Raw genomic sequence first — 14,849 nt, 5'->3', positions numbered from 1 at the left:
CCCATAACCTTGACTCTCAGCTTTGCATGAACTCCCAGGGTCCCAGTCAGTGTGGATTTCAGGGTGTACCCAAGGTAGTTCCAAATGCAGCATTTTCCCCTGGCTTTGAGATTTTTCATGTGGCCCAAGGACCAGCGCTGGGCCGGTACCAAAGGTTTGCACCTCCATGGATGCGCCCCTGACACATTCCCTCTTTTCTCTCTCACAGGCTGACTCTCAAGACCATGGCGAAGGAGGAGGATTGTTCTGAGGCTGAGTCAGAAGGACACTCTGCAAGCACTCTTTCAACAGAACGCCTACCCTGTGATAATGACCAGAGAACGGGCGGCCCGAGATTCTGTGCATTCCGGAAAGCAGAACTCAGGTACATCCGAGTCTCTCGATCCATCCTCCATTTTGGGGTCCATGTACAGACGCAAGTCTCTCTAAGCCACCTGGAGTCCTTGCTCTTGGGGCTTCCTCTTATGGGTGCTCGAGACAGCAGGAACTCGAAACTTGGCAAGGAAGGTGCCCCCTTTGGGAAAACGTGGCCAGACTGAGCTGTGTGGTGAGAGGTCCATTCAAATGGGTGGTCAGGAAGAAAAGGCCGGTGACCAAGAAAGCAGGAGGGACCAGTGGTGACAGGGAGGTGTTCCCTTGATGGCTGACCTCCAAGGAACTAGCTATGCTGAAGACTTCCCTCTCTGGGCAGGTTGGCAAGGAGTCACCAGAGGAAGGCCCACCCTGCCTGCGATTTTACCAGGCGTCCCCAAACACTGATCGTCTTTCCCAATGGACACTTTTTCTTGGGGTGTCAAATTTTCCAAACACCACCTTCAGAAACGTCTAAACACACACCCACACACATGCACACAAGCACAGGTGCACACTTGAATTCTGTCTCAGGGAATGAGTTAGCGCGCATACTGTTTCACTGTTGAAGAGAAGGACAGATAATTTGAGGATGGGGAGAGGGTACATAAGAGCTTCCTGACCTAAGAGTGATGGGATCATGTATTCCCTGAGAGGTTTTACACTCCTTGAATCACTTGCTCAGACTCTGAGTGCAAGTGGCAATTCATAAACTATCGAAGTTGATGTGGAAAGCTCTCAAGAAATTCTGTCACGTAAGAATACTGTTGAAATTCGGGAAGTTGAGAGAAGTGTTAAAATGTTTGTTTTCCCTTCAGTCAGAAATCTTTTTAACAAATGAAGCGCGTTATGGATTGAATTGTGTTCACTCAAATGCGTGTGCTGAACGTCTACACCACTGTGTGAATCTACTGGGGAGCTTCTCAGAGGTGGTCCTGATTTTGGTAAAGAGAATTCCTCAAGAAATGTGTCCATTGTTCTCTCTTTCTTCGGATTCAGAGAGACCACGCCCTCAGACCCTTAATCCAATTAAGAGCTTGCAATGCATTGGTGGGTCTTGTACAGGTGGGGGGGCGGGGGCGGGGACAGGGCTAGGAGTGAGCTATAAAATGATTGATGGGGGTGTCCCAGGCTATCATTTGCAGACCGACTGTCTCCGGGAAGGAGGCATCGTTGTGCGTCTGGAGCGCCGAGATGGAAAATCTCGTGGACCTTGTTTGCAGAGACATGGAGGCTGCTTCTCTTGACTGGGGAGATGAGTGTCTGCCTCAGTTCGACATCTTTCCCAAATCCCACTCTCGTCAGCCAAGTGCCACTGGTGTTGATGCCTGCTGGGGACCCCTTCGACCTGAGGAATCGTCGCCGCCATCCCAGCTGGTTTGGTGCAGTCAGCGTGGTGACTTGACTCCAGTGCCATCAGGGCTGGCTTGTGCCCAGAAACTTCTGACTTGGAGGTTACCGTTTGTGGTGGGGGCCGGACTTCAGAATGTGGGGAACACTTGCTATATGAATGCAGCGCTGCAGTGTCTGACCCACACACCACCCCTGGCCAGCTTGATGTTGTCCCAGCAGCACTCGACAGTCTGTCCGAACCAGACCTTCTGCATGCTGTGTGCTATGCAAACTCACATTACCCGAGCCCTCCTTCAGCCTGGAGAGGTGATTCGGCCCCCGAAGGACCTGGTCGCTAGCTTCCACAGACACAAGCAGGAAGATGCCCACGAGTTTCTGATGTTCACTCTGGATGCCATGCAGCAAGTGTGCTTGAGTGCACACGAGATGTTAGGCCATCCCTCCGAGGACACCACCTTCGTCCATCGAATCTTTGGCGGGTCTTGGAGATCTCAGATCCAATGTCTCCACTGCCTCGGGGTTTCAGACACTCTCGACCCTTACCTGGACATCACCCTGGATATCACGGCAGCTCAGAGTGTGGTGCAAGCTTTGAACGAGTTGGTGAAGCCCGAGAAGCTGGACGGCGAAAATGCCTATCATTGCAGTGTTTGTCTCAAGAGGGTGTCTGCCACCAAGAGGTTGACTTTGCACAGTGCCTCCCAGGTCCTGATCGTTGTGCTGAAACGGTTCACAGAGGTCACAGGAGCCAAAATGGTTCAGAAAGTGCACTATCCCGAGCGCCTCGATTTGCACCCATACATGTTGGACAAGAAGGCAGGTCCACTGGATTACGCGCTCTATGCTGTGCTGGTGCACTCTGGGTGGAGTGCTCACCAAGGACACTACTTTTGTTATATCAAAGCTGGAAACGGCCAGTGGTATAAAATGGATGATGCCATGGTAACCGTCTGTGATGTGACTTCTGCCCTGAGCCAAAGTGCCTATGTCCTCTTTTACGTCCAGAATAGTGCACTGGAAGGAGACAGTGGAGGAGTGTCACCAGGAGTGGCAAGGACATCCCTGAGGGCTGTGCCCACACGCAGCATGGAGGCCCACAGGGAACCTGAAAGAGAGGCCAGCATTGGAGTTCCTGGGTTGGAGGAGCCCCTGGAGGGAACAGACGTTCAAGAAATCAGCTTAGAGCAGTGGAGATGCCTCCAGGCATCCAACCGACCTAAGCCTGGGTTCAACATCAGGAAGATCGAGTCTGCCCTGCCTGCCAATGCAGTCGTGATTCACCCATCGAACTACAGAGGTGGAATGAGCACAAAACTGTGTGAGGAAGAGAACTGCCAGCTCAAGTGTGTCACTGGGGACACCACACCCCAGGGGCCAATAAACAGTGGCAGCAACAACCCTTGTCTCAGCAGGAGAGCCAGAGCCTCCAAGAAAAAGAACAAGAAGAAGCAGAGGTCTGTGGGTGCACTGCAGAAAGGTCTGATGCACATCCTTGCAGACACCCCCACATCCAACTGACAAACCTAGAGTCACGCAGAAGAAAGAGTTTGTGTCACAAGTGTGGCTACTCTAGCCTTGCGGAACGACGGTTAGTCTGGAGTGTTCGTGGGACAAGATATTCAGTTTGAACTTATTACTACTGAACTTTGAGGTGGGGTTCTCTGTTGGGATAAGCCTGGAGAGGACGGGAGTGGTGACTGGGTCTGAGAAGTGTCTGAGGCCTTTCCCCAGGGGTGGTGCTGGAAGAGTCCTTGTGGATGGAACGTTGTGGGGGTTCTTACACATCCTTTGCTGCAATGTCAGCTTCTTGAAAACGATGTGGCCTGAAGGTGCCTCAGGAACGTTCATGAGCACCCAAGTATGGAGAATATTTTCTGAGCCCTTGAGGTACTCCATGAATATTCCTTGCCTGCTGGGGTCTCCTACTGCTGGCACAGCCAAATGTGTAGGACACGCTGTGCCCCAACCTCCTGGGTCAGCACTGCACAGAAAATTCTGGGGGTCTCCTGTGACGTAGAGGAGTTGATAGAAGGTGGGAAACCAGGCCATTAAAGGTGGAAATTGTTCTGAGGCCTTGGACGACCTGGGAAAATGCCTAAAAGGAATGACTAGATTGTCCATTCCTTGCTTGCACTTCACAGTTCACAAGGAGGTTCATCCAAAGATAGCTGGGCTATTGCAAGGAGGATGTGCTGAAAACACCAAAAGGAGAAAGAGGTAAAAGCACCACCATTACCACCACCACAATTTTGTGCATCAGCATGAAGTCACGGTGAAACATGGGGGACTTGAATGAACTGGAAGAGCCCTCTGTGGGAAGTGAGGGTTTTTAGCAACCATGATTTGAGTCCAAAGGTAAAGTGCAGGTTGAAAGATTGCAGTGGTGAATGTTCATGTTTTGCCTCCCAAGAAACTGGAGGTTGTTTGGAGGATGTGTGAAGATCTTTTCTTTCGTTAGAGATGTCATGAACACATGACTACCTGTTTTTCAGGATATGATTGGGAAACAGTGTGGGAGGTCCTGTAGATGAAAGGAGATTCCATTCAAGCTCTCCTACCCTTCAAAAGAAGCTGCTAAGAAAAATTACTAACAGACAAAACTCACAGGCTTTCTGACTGCCAGATCCTTTACAGCAGAGTGGAAGGGAATCTGCCTATCGGAGAATGAGTTGGCAAAAAAAAAAGAGGTAGCAAGGATTTCAGGTTGTATTGTACCAATAATGCCTATGTAAGATGTAATGGAAATTGTAAACTCATAAAACATCACTTGTAGTAAACGGCTCAAACGCAGGTCAGGAAATAATCTGAGTACTGCTCTATTACTCTGAGTGTCTCCGGTGTCAGCAGGGCTGGCTTATGACCAGAAACTTCTCCTGAATTGGAGGAGACCCTCTGTGGTGGGAGCTAGGCTTCAGAATGTGGGGAACACCTGCAACATGAATGCAGCTCTGCAGTGTCTGACCCACACACCACCCTGGCCAGCTCGTCCCAGCAGCACTCGACAGTCTGTCCGAACCAGACCTTCTGCATGCTGTGTGCTATGCAAACTCATATTACCCGAGCCCTCCTTCATCCTGGAGAGGTGATCCAGCCCCAGAAGGGCCTGGTCATTATCTTCCACAGACACAAGCAGGAAGATGCCCACGAGTTTCTGATATTCACTCTGGATGCCATGCAGCAAGCATGCTTGAGTGTGCACTAGCTGTTAGGCTATCCCTCCGGGGACACCATTCTCATCCATTGAACCGTTGGCAGGTCGTGAAGATCTCAGATCCAATGTCTCCACTGCCTCGGCGTTTTGGACATCTCAACCCTTACCTGGACATCACCCTGGATATCACGGCAGCTCAGAGTGTGGTGCAAGCTTTGAACAAGTTGGTGAAGCCCGATAAGCTGGATGGCAAAAATGTCTATCATTGCAGTGTTTGTCTCAAGAAGGTGCCTGCCACCAAGATGCTTGGTGGGGGCGCCCTGGTGGCATAGTTGTTAAGAATCTGCCTGCCAATGCAGGTGACATGGGTTGAGTCCTGGTCCAGGAAGATCTCACAATCTGTGGAACAACTAATACCCTGCACAGGAACTACTGAGCCTGTGCTCTAGAACCTCTGAGCCACATCTACTGAGGCTGCAAGCCACAACTACTGAAGCCCATGCACCTAGAGCTTGTGCTCCACAACCAGAGAAGCCACTGCAATAAGAAGTCTGTGCACCACAACGATGAGTAGCCCCCACTAGCCACAAATAAAGTCCACACGCAGCAATGAAGACAAAACACAGCCAAAAATAAATAATGAATAAATAAGTTAATTAATTAATTTAAAAAATAAGAGTAGAGTGGAAATTCAGGAAATTGAGTGAAGTGTTAAAATGTTTGTTTGCCTTTGGGCAGAAATCTTTTTAACAAGTGAAGTGTGTTGTGTACTGAATTGTGTTCCCCCCAATTCGTATGCTGAATGTCTACACCCCCTTGTGAATCTATTTGGGAATCTCTCAGAGGCATTCCTGGAGTTTGATAAGAGAATTCCTCAGTAAAGAGCCCATTCTTCTCTCTTGGGGTTGAGAGTGATCACACCCTCAGACCCTTAACCCAATTAAGAGTGGGTGACACAATGGTGGAAACCCATGTCATGCTTCGGCACACACACTTGCAAGCACTGTGCTGTCTCACGACAGAAATAGTCCTATGTCAAAGGGTACTTAGTAAAGTGACATGTCAAATTGTTAGTCAATCTAAATCCATTTTAAGTAACTAAGTAACTTGGTGTGAATAGGAAGCTATGGCATTCATCAGACTTTGGTGGCAAATGTCTGAAATTTTTGAAACTGGCTAAAGGGCCAAACCCTGTGCTTTGCAAAATTTCAGCAGTTCCCTGTCCTGAGACAAGTTTTGTGGACTCTGTGTAAATAATGGTGCTAAACGTTTCCATGGCTTTGCTTATTATATTTTAATGAACGTTATTCTAAAACTTTGTTTTAAATTTTTCATTCAGTATAAATAAAATTCTACCAAAAAATTCATACTGTATATGGTCTTTATTTCTCAGCCTTGAAGATCATCCTAACATTCATTTTTAGTCATCGAAGCTCATGTAACTGAGAGGAAAGTGGTGATTGGGAGGGCCTAAGGCTTTTTCAAATCTCGGACCCTTCCAGATCTACTGGCAAATGAATGCACATCATGCCTTCAACCAGCAGCTCCTCTGTCCGTGGGATACAGAGTTCTGCAGAGTCTCTTGTTTTTCTTCAAGAGCATAGGTCTGCTTGGATCAGGGACCCAGGCTAAAGGACTCACCTTAAACCAATCACATACCCTATGGACATACCCTATGTCCATATACAATTGCATTCTGATGAAATAAATATTAGGGCTTCAACATATGAATTTAGGAGAGGGGAACACAGTCCAGTTTATAAAAGTTGGTTCATTCTTTTCATATTTTTATATCTTAAAAACTTATTTTTCTTTTTTATTAAATAAAGGAATAATATCTATGAATTAATGGGGACAAAGACAAGATTGTTTGACGTGAGGGGAAATGTTTATTAATGATGTGCCTTCAAAACTGGATTTAAAAAATGAAAGGGAAGTTATTGGAAATAAAAGGATTTCAAATTTTTAACCTTCTCCAAAAAATCAAATTTAAGGTTGGGTGATACCAAAGCTTATTTAAATGCTAAGAGGATGGTTCAGAGATAGGGAGTAATTTCAAATAGAGTATACATCGCTTTACAACTCAGACAATTCAATACAAAAAACCAAGCAACTCAATTTTAAAAATGGGAAGAGGGTATGAACAGACATTTTCACAAAGAAGAAATACACATGGCAACAGGCACATGAAAAGGTACTCAACAACACTACACATCAAGAAATACAAATCCAAAAATCCAAAATGAGATATCACCTTGCACCAGGCTAAATACCTTCATTAAAATTTCTACAAATAGAAAAAATTTTCCAGGATATGGAGAAAAAAGAACCCTACTACACTGTTGGTGAGAATGTAAATTGGTGCAGTACTATGGAAAACAGTATGGAGGTTCCTAAAAAATTTTTTTAAATTAACATAGAACTACTATATGATCCAACAATTCCACTCCTGGTTATATATCTGAAGAAAATGGAAACACTATTTTGAAAAGATACAGGCTCCCCAATATTCATAACAGTATTATTTACAATAGCCAAGACATGGAAGCAACCTATGTGTCCATCAACAGATGAACGGATAAATGACTAGTGGTGTATATATACAATGGAATATAACTCTGCCATGAGAAAAACAGTGAAACTTTGCCATTGTTGACAACATGGATGGGCTTGGAGAGTCTTATGTTTCGGGAAATACATCAGGCCAAAGAAAGAAAAAAGACAAAATATGTAAAATCGTTTAAAAAAATAAAACAAAGAAATGAAATAAGAGCACAGAAACAGTCTCACACATGTAGAAAACAAAGAAGTGTTTACCATAGGGGAGAGGTAAGGGGGAGAGGGACAAATAAGAAACATGAGACGAAGAGATACTAACTACTATACATACAAATGGGGGAAAAAACTTAGCTACATGGGGCTTCACTGGTGGTGCAGTGGTTAAGAATCCACCTGCCAATGCAGGGGACACAAGTTCAAGCCCTGGTCCAGGAAGATCCCACTGGCCGTGGAGCAACTAAGCCCATGCACCATAACTACTGAGCCTGCATTCTAGAGCCCACGAGCCACAACTACTGAAGCCCGTGTGCCACAACTACTGAAGCCCACATGCCTAGAGCCTGTACTCCACAACAAGAGAAGCCACCACGATGAGAAGCCCATGCATCACAACGAAGAGTAGTCCCTGGTCGCCGCAACTAGAGAAAACCCATGTGCAGCAGCAAAGATCCAATGCAGCCAAAAATTAAATAAATGAATAAATAAATAAAATTTAAAAATAAACTTAGCTACAAGGATAAATTGTATGACACAAAAATTATAGGAAATATTTCATAATAACTTTAAATGGAGTATAATGTTTAAAATAATTGAACCACTAGCTATACACCTGAAACTAATATTGTAAATCATCCAGACTTAAAAAAATAAAACTAAAATAAGGCATAATGGTTTTAAAGGATAACATAAATTCTGACACAGCAGGAGAGAATAGGAAAAAACACAGATGCAGAAAAATTTACCTAGCTGAGATTAAAAGCAATTTATTTCCTTGTATGAGGGAGAGGAACAAAGTAATAAATGACAGTAAGTAAATATTATTTTAAATCTTGTGGTGGAAAGTGCCTACATCCAAAATTATGTTTCATTTGTGTAATAGTTTACATATAATCTGATGAATGTGAGAGAAAAGTTGAGTCCACGGATATTGGGGGAAATGCCAAAGGTTTGTAATTATATATATAAATATTTACTTGAAGTATAGTTGATTTACATTCTAGTAGTTTCAGGTGGAATGCTCCTTTAACAATGAGCGTGGGAGACAGAATCAAGATATTTGATGTCACAGGATTGCCAGGTGTTTTAGGAGAAATAACCAAAATGTCCTCAGTCAGATGCAACAAAATACTCTGTCTCCTGGTGGAATTATGTCCACCTGGGAATCAGTAATTCTCAGCTGAAAGAGCCTATCTCCACAACCATGAGAATTCCACTCCCATATACGAATCGACTGTGATCGCTTAAAGCGTATACAAGGATGAACTCACATCCATGCACTATGGTGCCCAGCATGGTGCCCAGCACACAGTGCCCCCAACCCACCTAAGAGAGCATAGTAGATGCTCCATGCAAATTTCATGAAGGAATGAAGGCCGGTTGTTTCTCAGATATTGCCTTGCTCAGAACCCACTGCCTTCTCCCTTCTTGTCTTTGCTAGGGAAGGCTCAGCACACAATGGGATCTTTCTGAGACACAGTGGTGATGTGCCTGGAAACAAGGTGGATAGCACTAAGGCACAGGCTGCACTCTGCTTGCTTTTTCTCTCAGTGCTGCCTGATGGACGTCTGGAGACCAGCTCCACCATCACTGAGAAGTTGGTTGAAACTGCAAATCCGTGGGTCCATCCAACCTGGCAGAATCCTCTTTTCTGAGCACGGATCCCTGGACATCCAAGAGACTGCACTTCTCTGAAGCCGCAGTCATCCAGTTTCACCTTATTATCAGGAGGATGAACTTAATAAATTTTAAAAATTTAATTTTTTTAAATTAAAATTATATCAAATGGACTGGTGGTGTTTAGAAATCCAAATACCTGTGCAATATTGTCTTATTCTGTGAATTTATTAACAGTCAAAGACATTTTAGAAGCACAACTTTACAGTGATACTGAAAAACAAAATTTATGGGTTTCTGTAATGCACTTCCACAGAAACAAGACCTTTGTCGTCTATAAAACAAAACGATTGTCTCAGGGCAGGGCCCCTCTTAAAAGACACAGAATGCCCCCTCCTCCCCCAGTGCAGATTAATTTCATAGCTCCTCACGTATATTAAATGCTTATCCCAATTTTTCCACTCACTTTACCACCAAGCTCACTGCATCAAGACCCTTTCCCAGGGCTTCCCTGGTGGCGCAGTGGTTGAGAGTCCGCCTGCCGATGCAGGGGACATGGGTTCATGCCCCGGTCCAAGAAGATCCCACATGCTACGGAGCAGCTGGGCCCGTGAGCCATGGCCACTGAGCCTGCACCTCCGGAGCCTGCGCTCCGCAATGGGAGAGGCCACAACAGTGAGAGGCCCGCGTACCGCAAAAAAAACCAAACAAACAAAAAAAACACCTTTCCCATGCCAGTTCCATTATTTCCATATTACAAGCACTGGCCCACTGGCCATGTCCATCATTAGAAGAGGCTGTTTTGAGGGTCTGTCTCCTGGGGCTCCACAGGGCTCCTCCCACCACACCTGCCCCAGAGCTAGGGGAGCCTGGTTCATCGGACACGGCCTGCCCCATGTGCTTCCCCTGCCTCAGTCTGATAGCCCCTTCTGGGTCCCCTTGAGCCTGAAAGCCAAGTCGGAGCTGCTCTGTGAGCTTCTCTCTCCAGTCCAAGTGCTTGAACTCATCTAAGAGGACACAGGACAATCCATGTCTTGCAGAGTCCCTGAAGGGCAGGTAGCAAGGCTCTGGTGGAAAAGGGTCGTTGTCTCAGGGGCTGGAGGAAGGAAGCTCTTCTGAACCTGGAGCCCCACCATCCATTGCCCTCTCTAGTAAAGACCATCCTAGGGGCCATCCTGAAGATGGTTGGCTGGTGCAGGATGGGGCACCGGACTGGCCTGGGCAAGCGGCCCTCAATTCTGTCAGCCCACTCCTCCCAGAGCTGTGGCTTCCTTCCTCAGAGTCTCCTTGTGGATTGGGACCCCAAGGCTTCCCCGTCGGCTTTCCTGGCCTGCAAAACGCACCATGGTAAGTGGATGTGCCTCGAGGTCCTGTCCCACTAGGGAGAGCAATGACTGGGACCGAGGCTTATTCCATGTTTTCAGGTGGGGGAAGTACTAAAGTGCTGTGACCTTGGCCAAGATGGCCCCTTCCCTCGTCTCAGAGCCATCAACCCACTCCAGGGTCTACCAGGCTTCCCCACTAATGATTCTGTTGTTTTCATTCCTGCCATGGACCCGAGTTCCCAGAGGTGCCCTCTTCTCTCCCCCACTGCACCAGTGATTCTCTCAGAGTAGAATGAGCCCCTTGCCCCATGTAGACTGAGGAGGATATGGATCCCTTGCCGGTTTCTCTCCTGGTTGCTGGTCCTTGCCTGGAGATGGCTGTGCACCTGATGCAGAAGTGGAGAGACACAGCACCTCTAGGTCACAATCCACCACTCTATGCTAACCCTTCCTCACCACTGTCTGTGTCCTTCAGTCTTGTGAAAGGATCCTGGGCTCTGATGATCCCACGGACCTCTTGGTTCTCCTTCCCTTGATTTGACCCAAGGGCCAGAGAAGTAGAGCCCCATCTTGGCCCTTCACAGGGCAGCTTCCATGCTCACTCGCTGTGGCCCAAGGACCCTCCGGGCCTCGCACGCACCTGCGATCAGTGAATCAGCAAGAATCACAGTCAGCTTTCAAAGGGGAACTTGAGGACGGCTTCGAGCCTCTGCTTACCCTGGGCTCCTCCTCCCCGCTGTGGAGAGCCCTCTGTCACACTGTTCCCCACAGTCCCAACATAACATTCTCACATATAGGGGTCTGTGGAGCTGATTCTGCTTTTCACCTGCCATCTGCCTTATCTTCTTGAAACTTTTGGTCAGTCTTCCTCAGATATTCATTTTAGAGATCCTGAATCACATGAAAAGGAAAATTATGTCACATAGACAGACAGACCAGAGAGATGTCCCTCCTGCACCTTCTTCTCCAAGCAGAGGTGATGGGGTCTCCGTGACGATGCATCAGACCAATAGGACTTTCTTCTTTACACAAAGTGTTGTCTCAAGATGAGACATTGACCATCTGCTGCCAAGATGACGTATTGTATTATAATCATTAAACTTGCTAAGAGACTAGAACTTAATTTTTCCAAACACAATGAAGAAATAATAATAATAAATACTGCTACAATAGCAATCATGGTATAATATGTAAATGTATCAAATCACCATGCTGTACACCTTAAAGTCAAATGATATTATATGTTAAATATATTACAAGAAAAAGAAGAAATGCAAAAAGTACCATCAATATCAAAACAGATCAAGCAGAAGAAATTTTCTTTGAGTTAGAAGACAGTAAGATGAAAACATCCACTCAGAGAGAACAAAGAGAAAAAGCGAGCGGAATGGCTATGTGATCTGTAGGATAAAATCGAAAGAAACATTCTGTGAATCATGGAGTCTTAAAAGGAAAAGAGACAGAAGGCTTATTTAAAGAAAAAGTGACTGAGAACTTTCCAAATCAGGGGAGAAATTTGTATATCCAAGTTCCCGAGCTCATAGGGCACCAGACAAACACCACTAAAAAAACAAATCTTCTCCAAACACATTATTGTTAAAGTGTCAACAATCAAAAACAAAGAATCTTTTGTTAAGCAGAAGCTTCTTTTAAAAACATATCATTTCATTTCATTTCATTTATTTATTTAATTTTTTGGCTGTGCCATGTGTTAGTTGCAGCACACAGGATCTTTGTTGAGGCATGCAGGATATTTTGTTGCAGTGCGCAGGCTCTTTGTTGTGCTGCATGGGCTTCTCTCTAGTTGTGACACGTTCGCTTCTCTCAGGTTGTGGCATGTGGGCTTCTCTCTAGTTATGGCTTGCAGGCTTCTCTCTAGTGGTGGGGTGCAGGTTTTCTCTGTCTAGTTGTGGTGTACAGGCTCCAGGGCACCTGGGCTCTGTAGTTGCGGCACACAGGCTCTCTAGTTGAGGAGCACGAGATCAGTAGTTGTGGCCCATGGGCTTAGTTGCCTTACAGCATGTGGGATCTTAGTTTCCCATCCAGGGACTGAACCTGCGTCCCCTGCACTGGAAGGTGGATTCTTAACCCCTGGACCACCAGGGAAGTTCCAAAGAACCTTAAAAGCAGCAAGAGGAGAGAAATGTATAAATTACAGGAGAGGCCTCATAAGGTTATCAGTTGATTTCTCAGCAGAAACCTCACAGGCAAGGAGAGAGCAGAATAATACATTCAAATTGCTCGGTGAAAAAACAAATGTGCCAACCAAGAATATTGTCTTTCTTAAGTGAAGAGCAGCTATAATAATTTTAATGGATAAGTAATATAAAGAGAGATAAATTATAGCACCATATACAAAAATTCATGGAGGGGTGTAAGGGAGTAAATTTTTTGTATGTGATGGAAGTTGAATTGTTATCAACATAAAATAGTGTTGTATCTATAAGATATTTTCCATGAGCCTCATGGAACCACAAAACAAAAACATAGCACATTCAGAAAATATAAAGAGAAGGAAATCATAACATACCACTACAGAATATCACCAATACACAAAGAAAGGCAGCAAAAGAGGAAGAAAGGAACAAGAAACAACAAAACATCCAGAAAGTAATAAGATGGGATTTGTAAGTCCTTACCTATCAACAATTGCTGTAAATATTAATATATTAAATTTTGTAGTCAAAAGTCATAGTGGCTAGACAGATAAAAATACATGATATGCAGTCTATCAGAGACTCACTTCAGTATTAAAAAAAGAAATAGGCTCAAAGCAAAGCTTTGGAACAAGATATTCCATACAAGTGGAAATGAAAAGAAAGCAGTGGTAGTTAGAGTTATACCAGACAAAATAGACTTTAAGCCAAAAGCTGCAACAAGGAAAAATAAAATAAAATCATTATATAATGATAACATTGTCAATTCATCAAGAAGACAACAATCATAAATTAATACCCACCCAACAGTGAAGGACTTTGGTATGTTAAGCAAGTACTAACAGATTTGAAGAGAGAAATAGACAATACAAAAAAAAAGTGTAGGGATCTCTCATACCCAACTTTCAACAATGAATTCAGAAAGAAAATCAATAAAGAAGTACTGAACTGGAATTATACATTAGACAAAATGACTTAGACTAAAATAGAACAGTCCATCCAACAGAAGCAGAATACACATATTCTTCTCTAATGCACATTAAACATTCTCCAGGACAGATCATGTGATGGGTCACTAAACAAATCTTTGCAAATTTAAGAAGACTGATATCATACTAAGTATTTTTTTCAACCACAATGGTAAGAAACTAGAAATGAACAACAAGACAGAATCTGGAAAATTTACAAATATGTGGAAATTAAAAAACATGATCCTAAAGAATCAATGGGCCAAAAAAGATTTTAAAAAAAATGGAATCGTGAAGAAATAAAACAATCTGAAGAGACCAAATTACTATTAAGGAGATTGAACCAGTTCTCCAAAAACTCTCAACCAATATATATATATCAGGATCAGATGGCTTCACTGGTGAATTCTAACAAACTTAAACAAGAATTAAATATGATTATTTTTAATTGGGTAAATCTTATAAATCCATTTGTGGATGATACACTTTGTATTTTATAAATAAACTAGGGGAGATATACACACAGTGATATAAAATATGTTAGAGCTATTGGTCCTGAATATTTGATTTCTTTGAAAATATTTGAGTTGAGCTATATTTCAGGAATTTAACACAATTGAACATACATCAATAATATGATTCTTGTAAATTTTTTTGAAAATACAAAGATGTGACAAAGAAAAGTATGTCTGTTACATGAGTGTGGAGTATAATGGAAACTTTGAAGAACAAGGCTTGACTGATTACAACTTCCACTTGAAAAGCCAACATCTTTAAGAAACAAAGGTGACAATGTTCATTTTCCAAAGCAAACTACAAACAAAGAAAACTACAAACAAAGAAAACTAAGAAGAAATGGAAGTTTCCAGATTTATTGTGATGGTTTATGCATATTCTCAGTGAATCACAGCAAACCCTTACTAAAGATATAAGAAATATATGAACTTCATAGTGGAGGAATCTTGCAGAAAGCATCTGAACCAGTGAACATCAGGTGAAATGGAACAAATGATTATCAGGCGACTGAAGTTCACAAGACACATGATCACTGCTGTGGTATTCTGGGCAAAAATAATTTAGAAAATTATGATCTGAAACTATCAAGAAAAAATGTCAGTTTTACACAAATTTCAGTTCACATATACCTCCATGT

General features: G+C 43.9%; 1 protein-coding gene and 1 pseudogene across 1 annotated transcript; both read left to right on the top strand.

The window, feature by feature from the left end:
- The first annotated feature begins 1,545 nt into the window (after positions 1-1,545).
- LOC131756787 (ubiquitin carboxyl-terminal hydrolase 17-like protein 6) lies at positions 1,546-3,222 on the top strand. The gene has a single exon (XM_059063896.1). The coding sequence runs from the start codon at positions 1,546-1,548 to the stop codon at positions 3,220-3,222; it is 1,677 nt and encodes a 558-aa protein (XP_058919879.1).
- Positions 3,223-3,983: 761 nt separating this feature from the next.
- LOC131756786 (ubiquitin carboxyl-terminal hydrolase 17-like protein 6) lies at positions 3,984-5,187 on the top strand (annotated as a pseudogene).
- Positions 5,188-14,849: the final 9,662 nt, after the last annotated feature.

This window comes from Kogia breviceps, chromosome 5, assembly GCF_026419965.1.
Source record: "Kogia breviceps isolate mKogBre1 chromosome 5, mKogBre1 haplotype 1, whole genome shotgun sequence".
Lineage (NCBI taxonomy): Eukaryota > Metazoa > Chordata > Mammalia > Artiodactyla > Physeteridae > Kogia > Kogia breviceps.
Note: the sequence above shows the minus strand (reverse complement) of the source record. Positions and strands in the feature narration are given on the sequence as shown.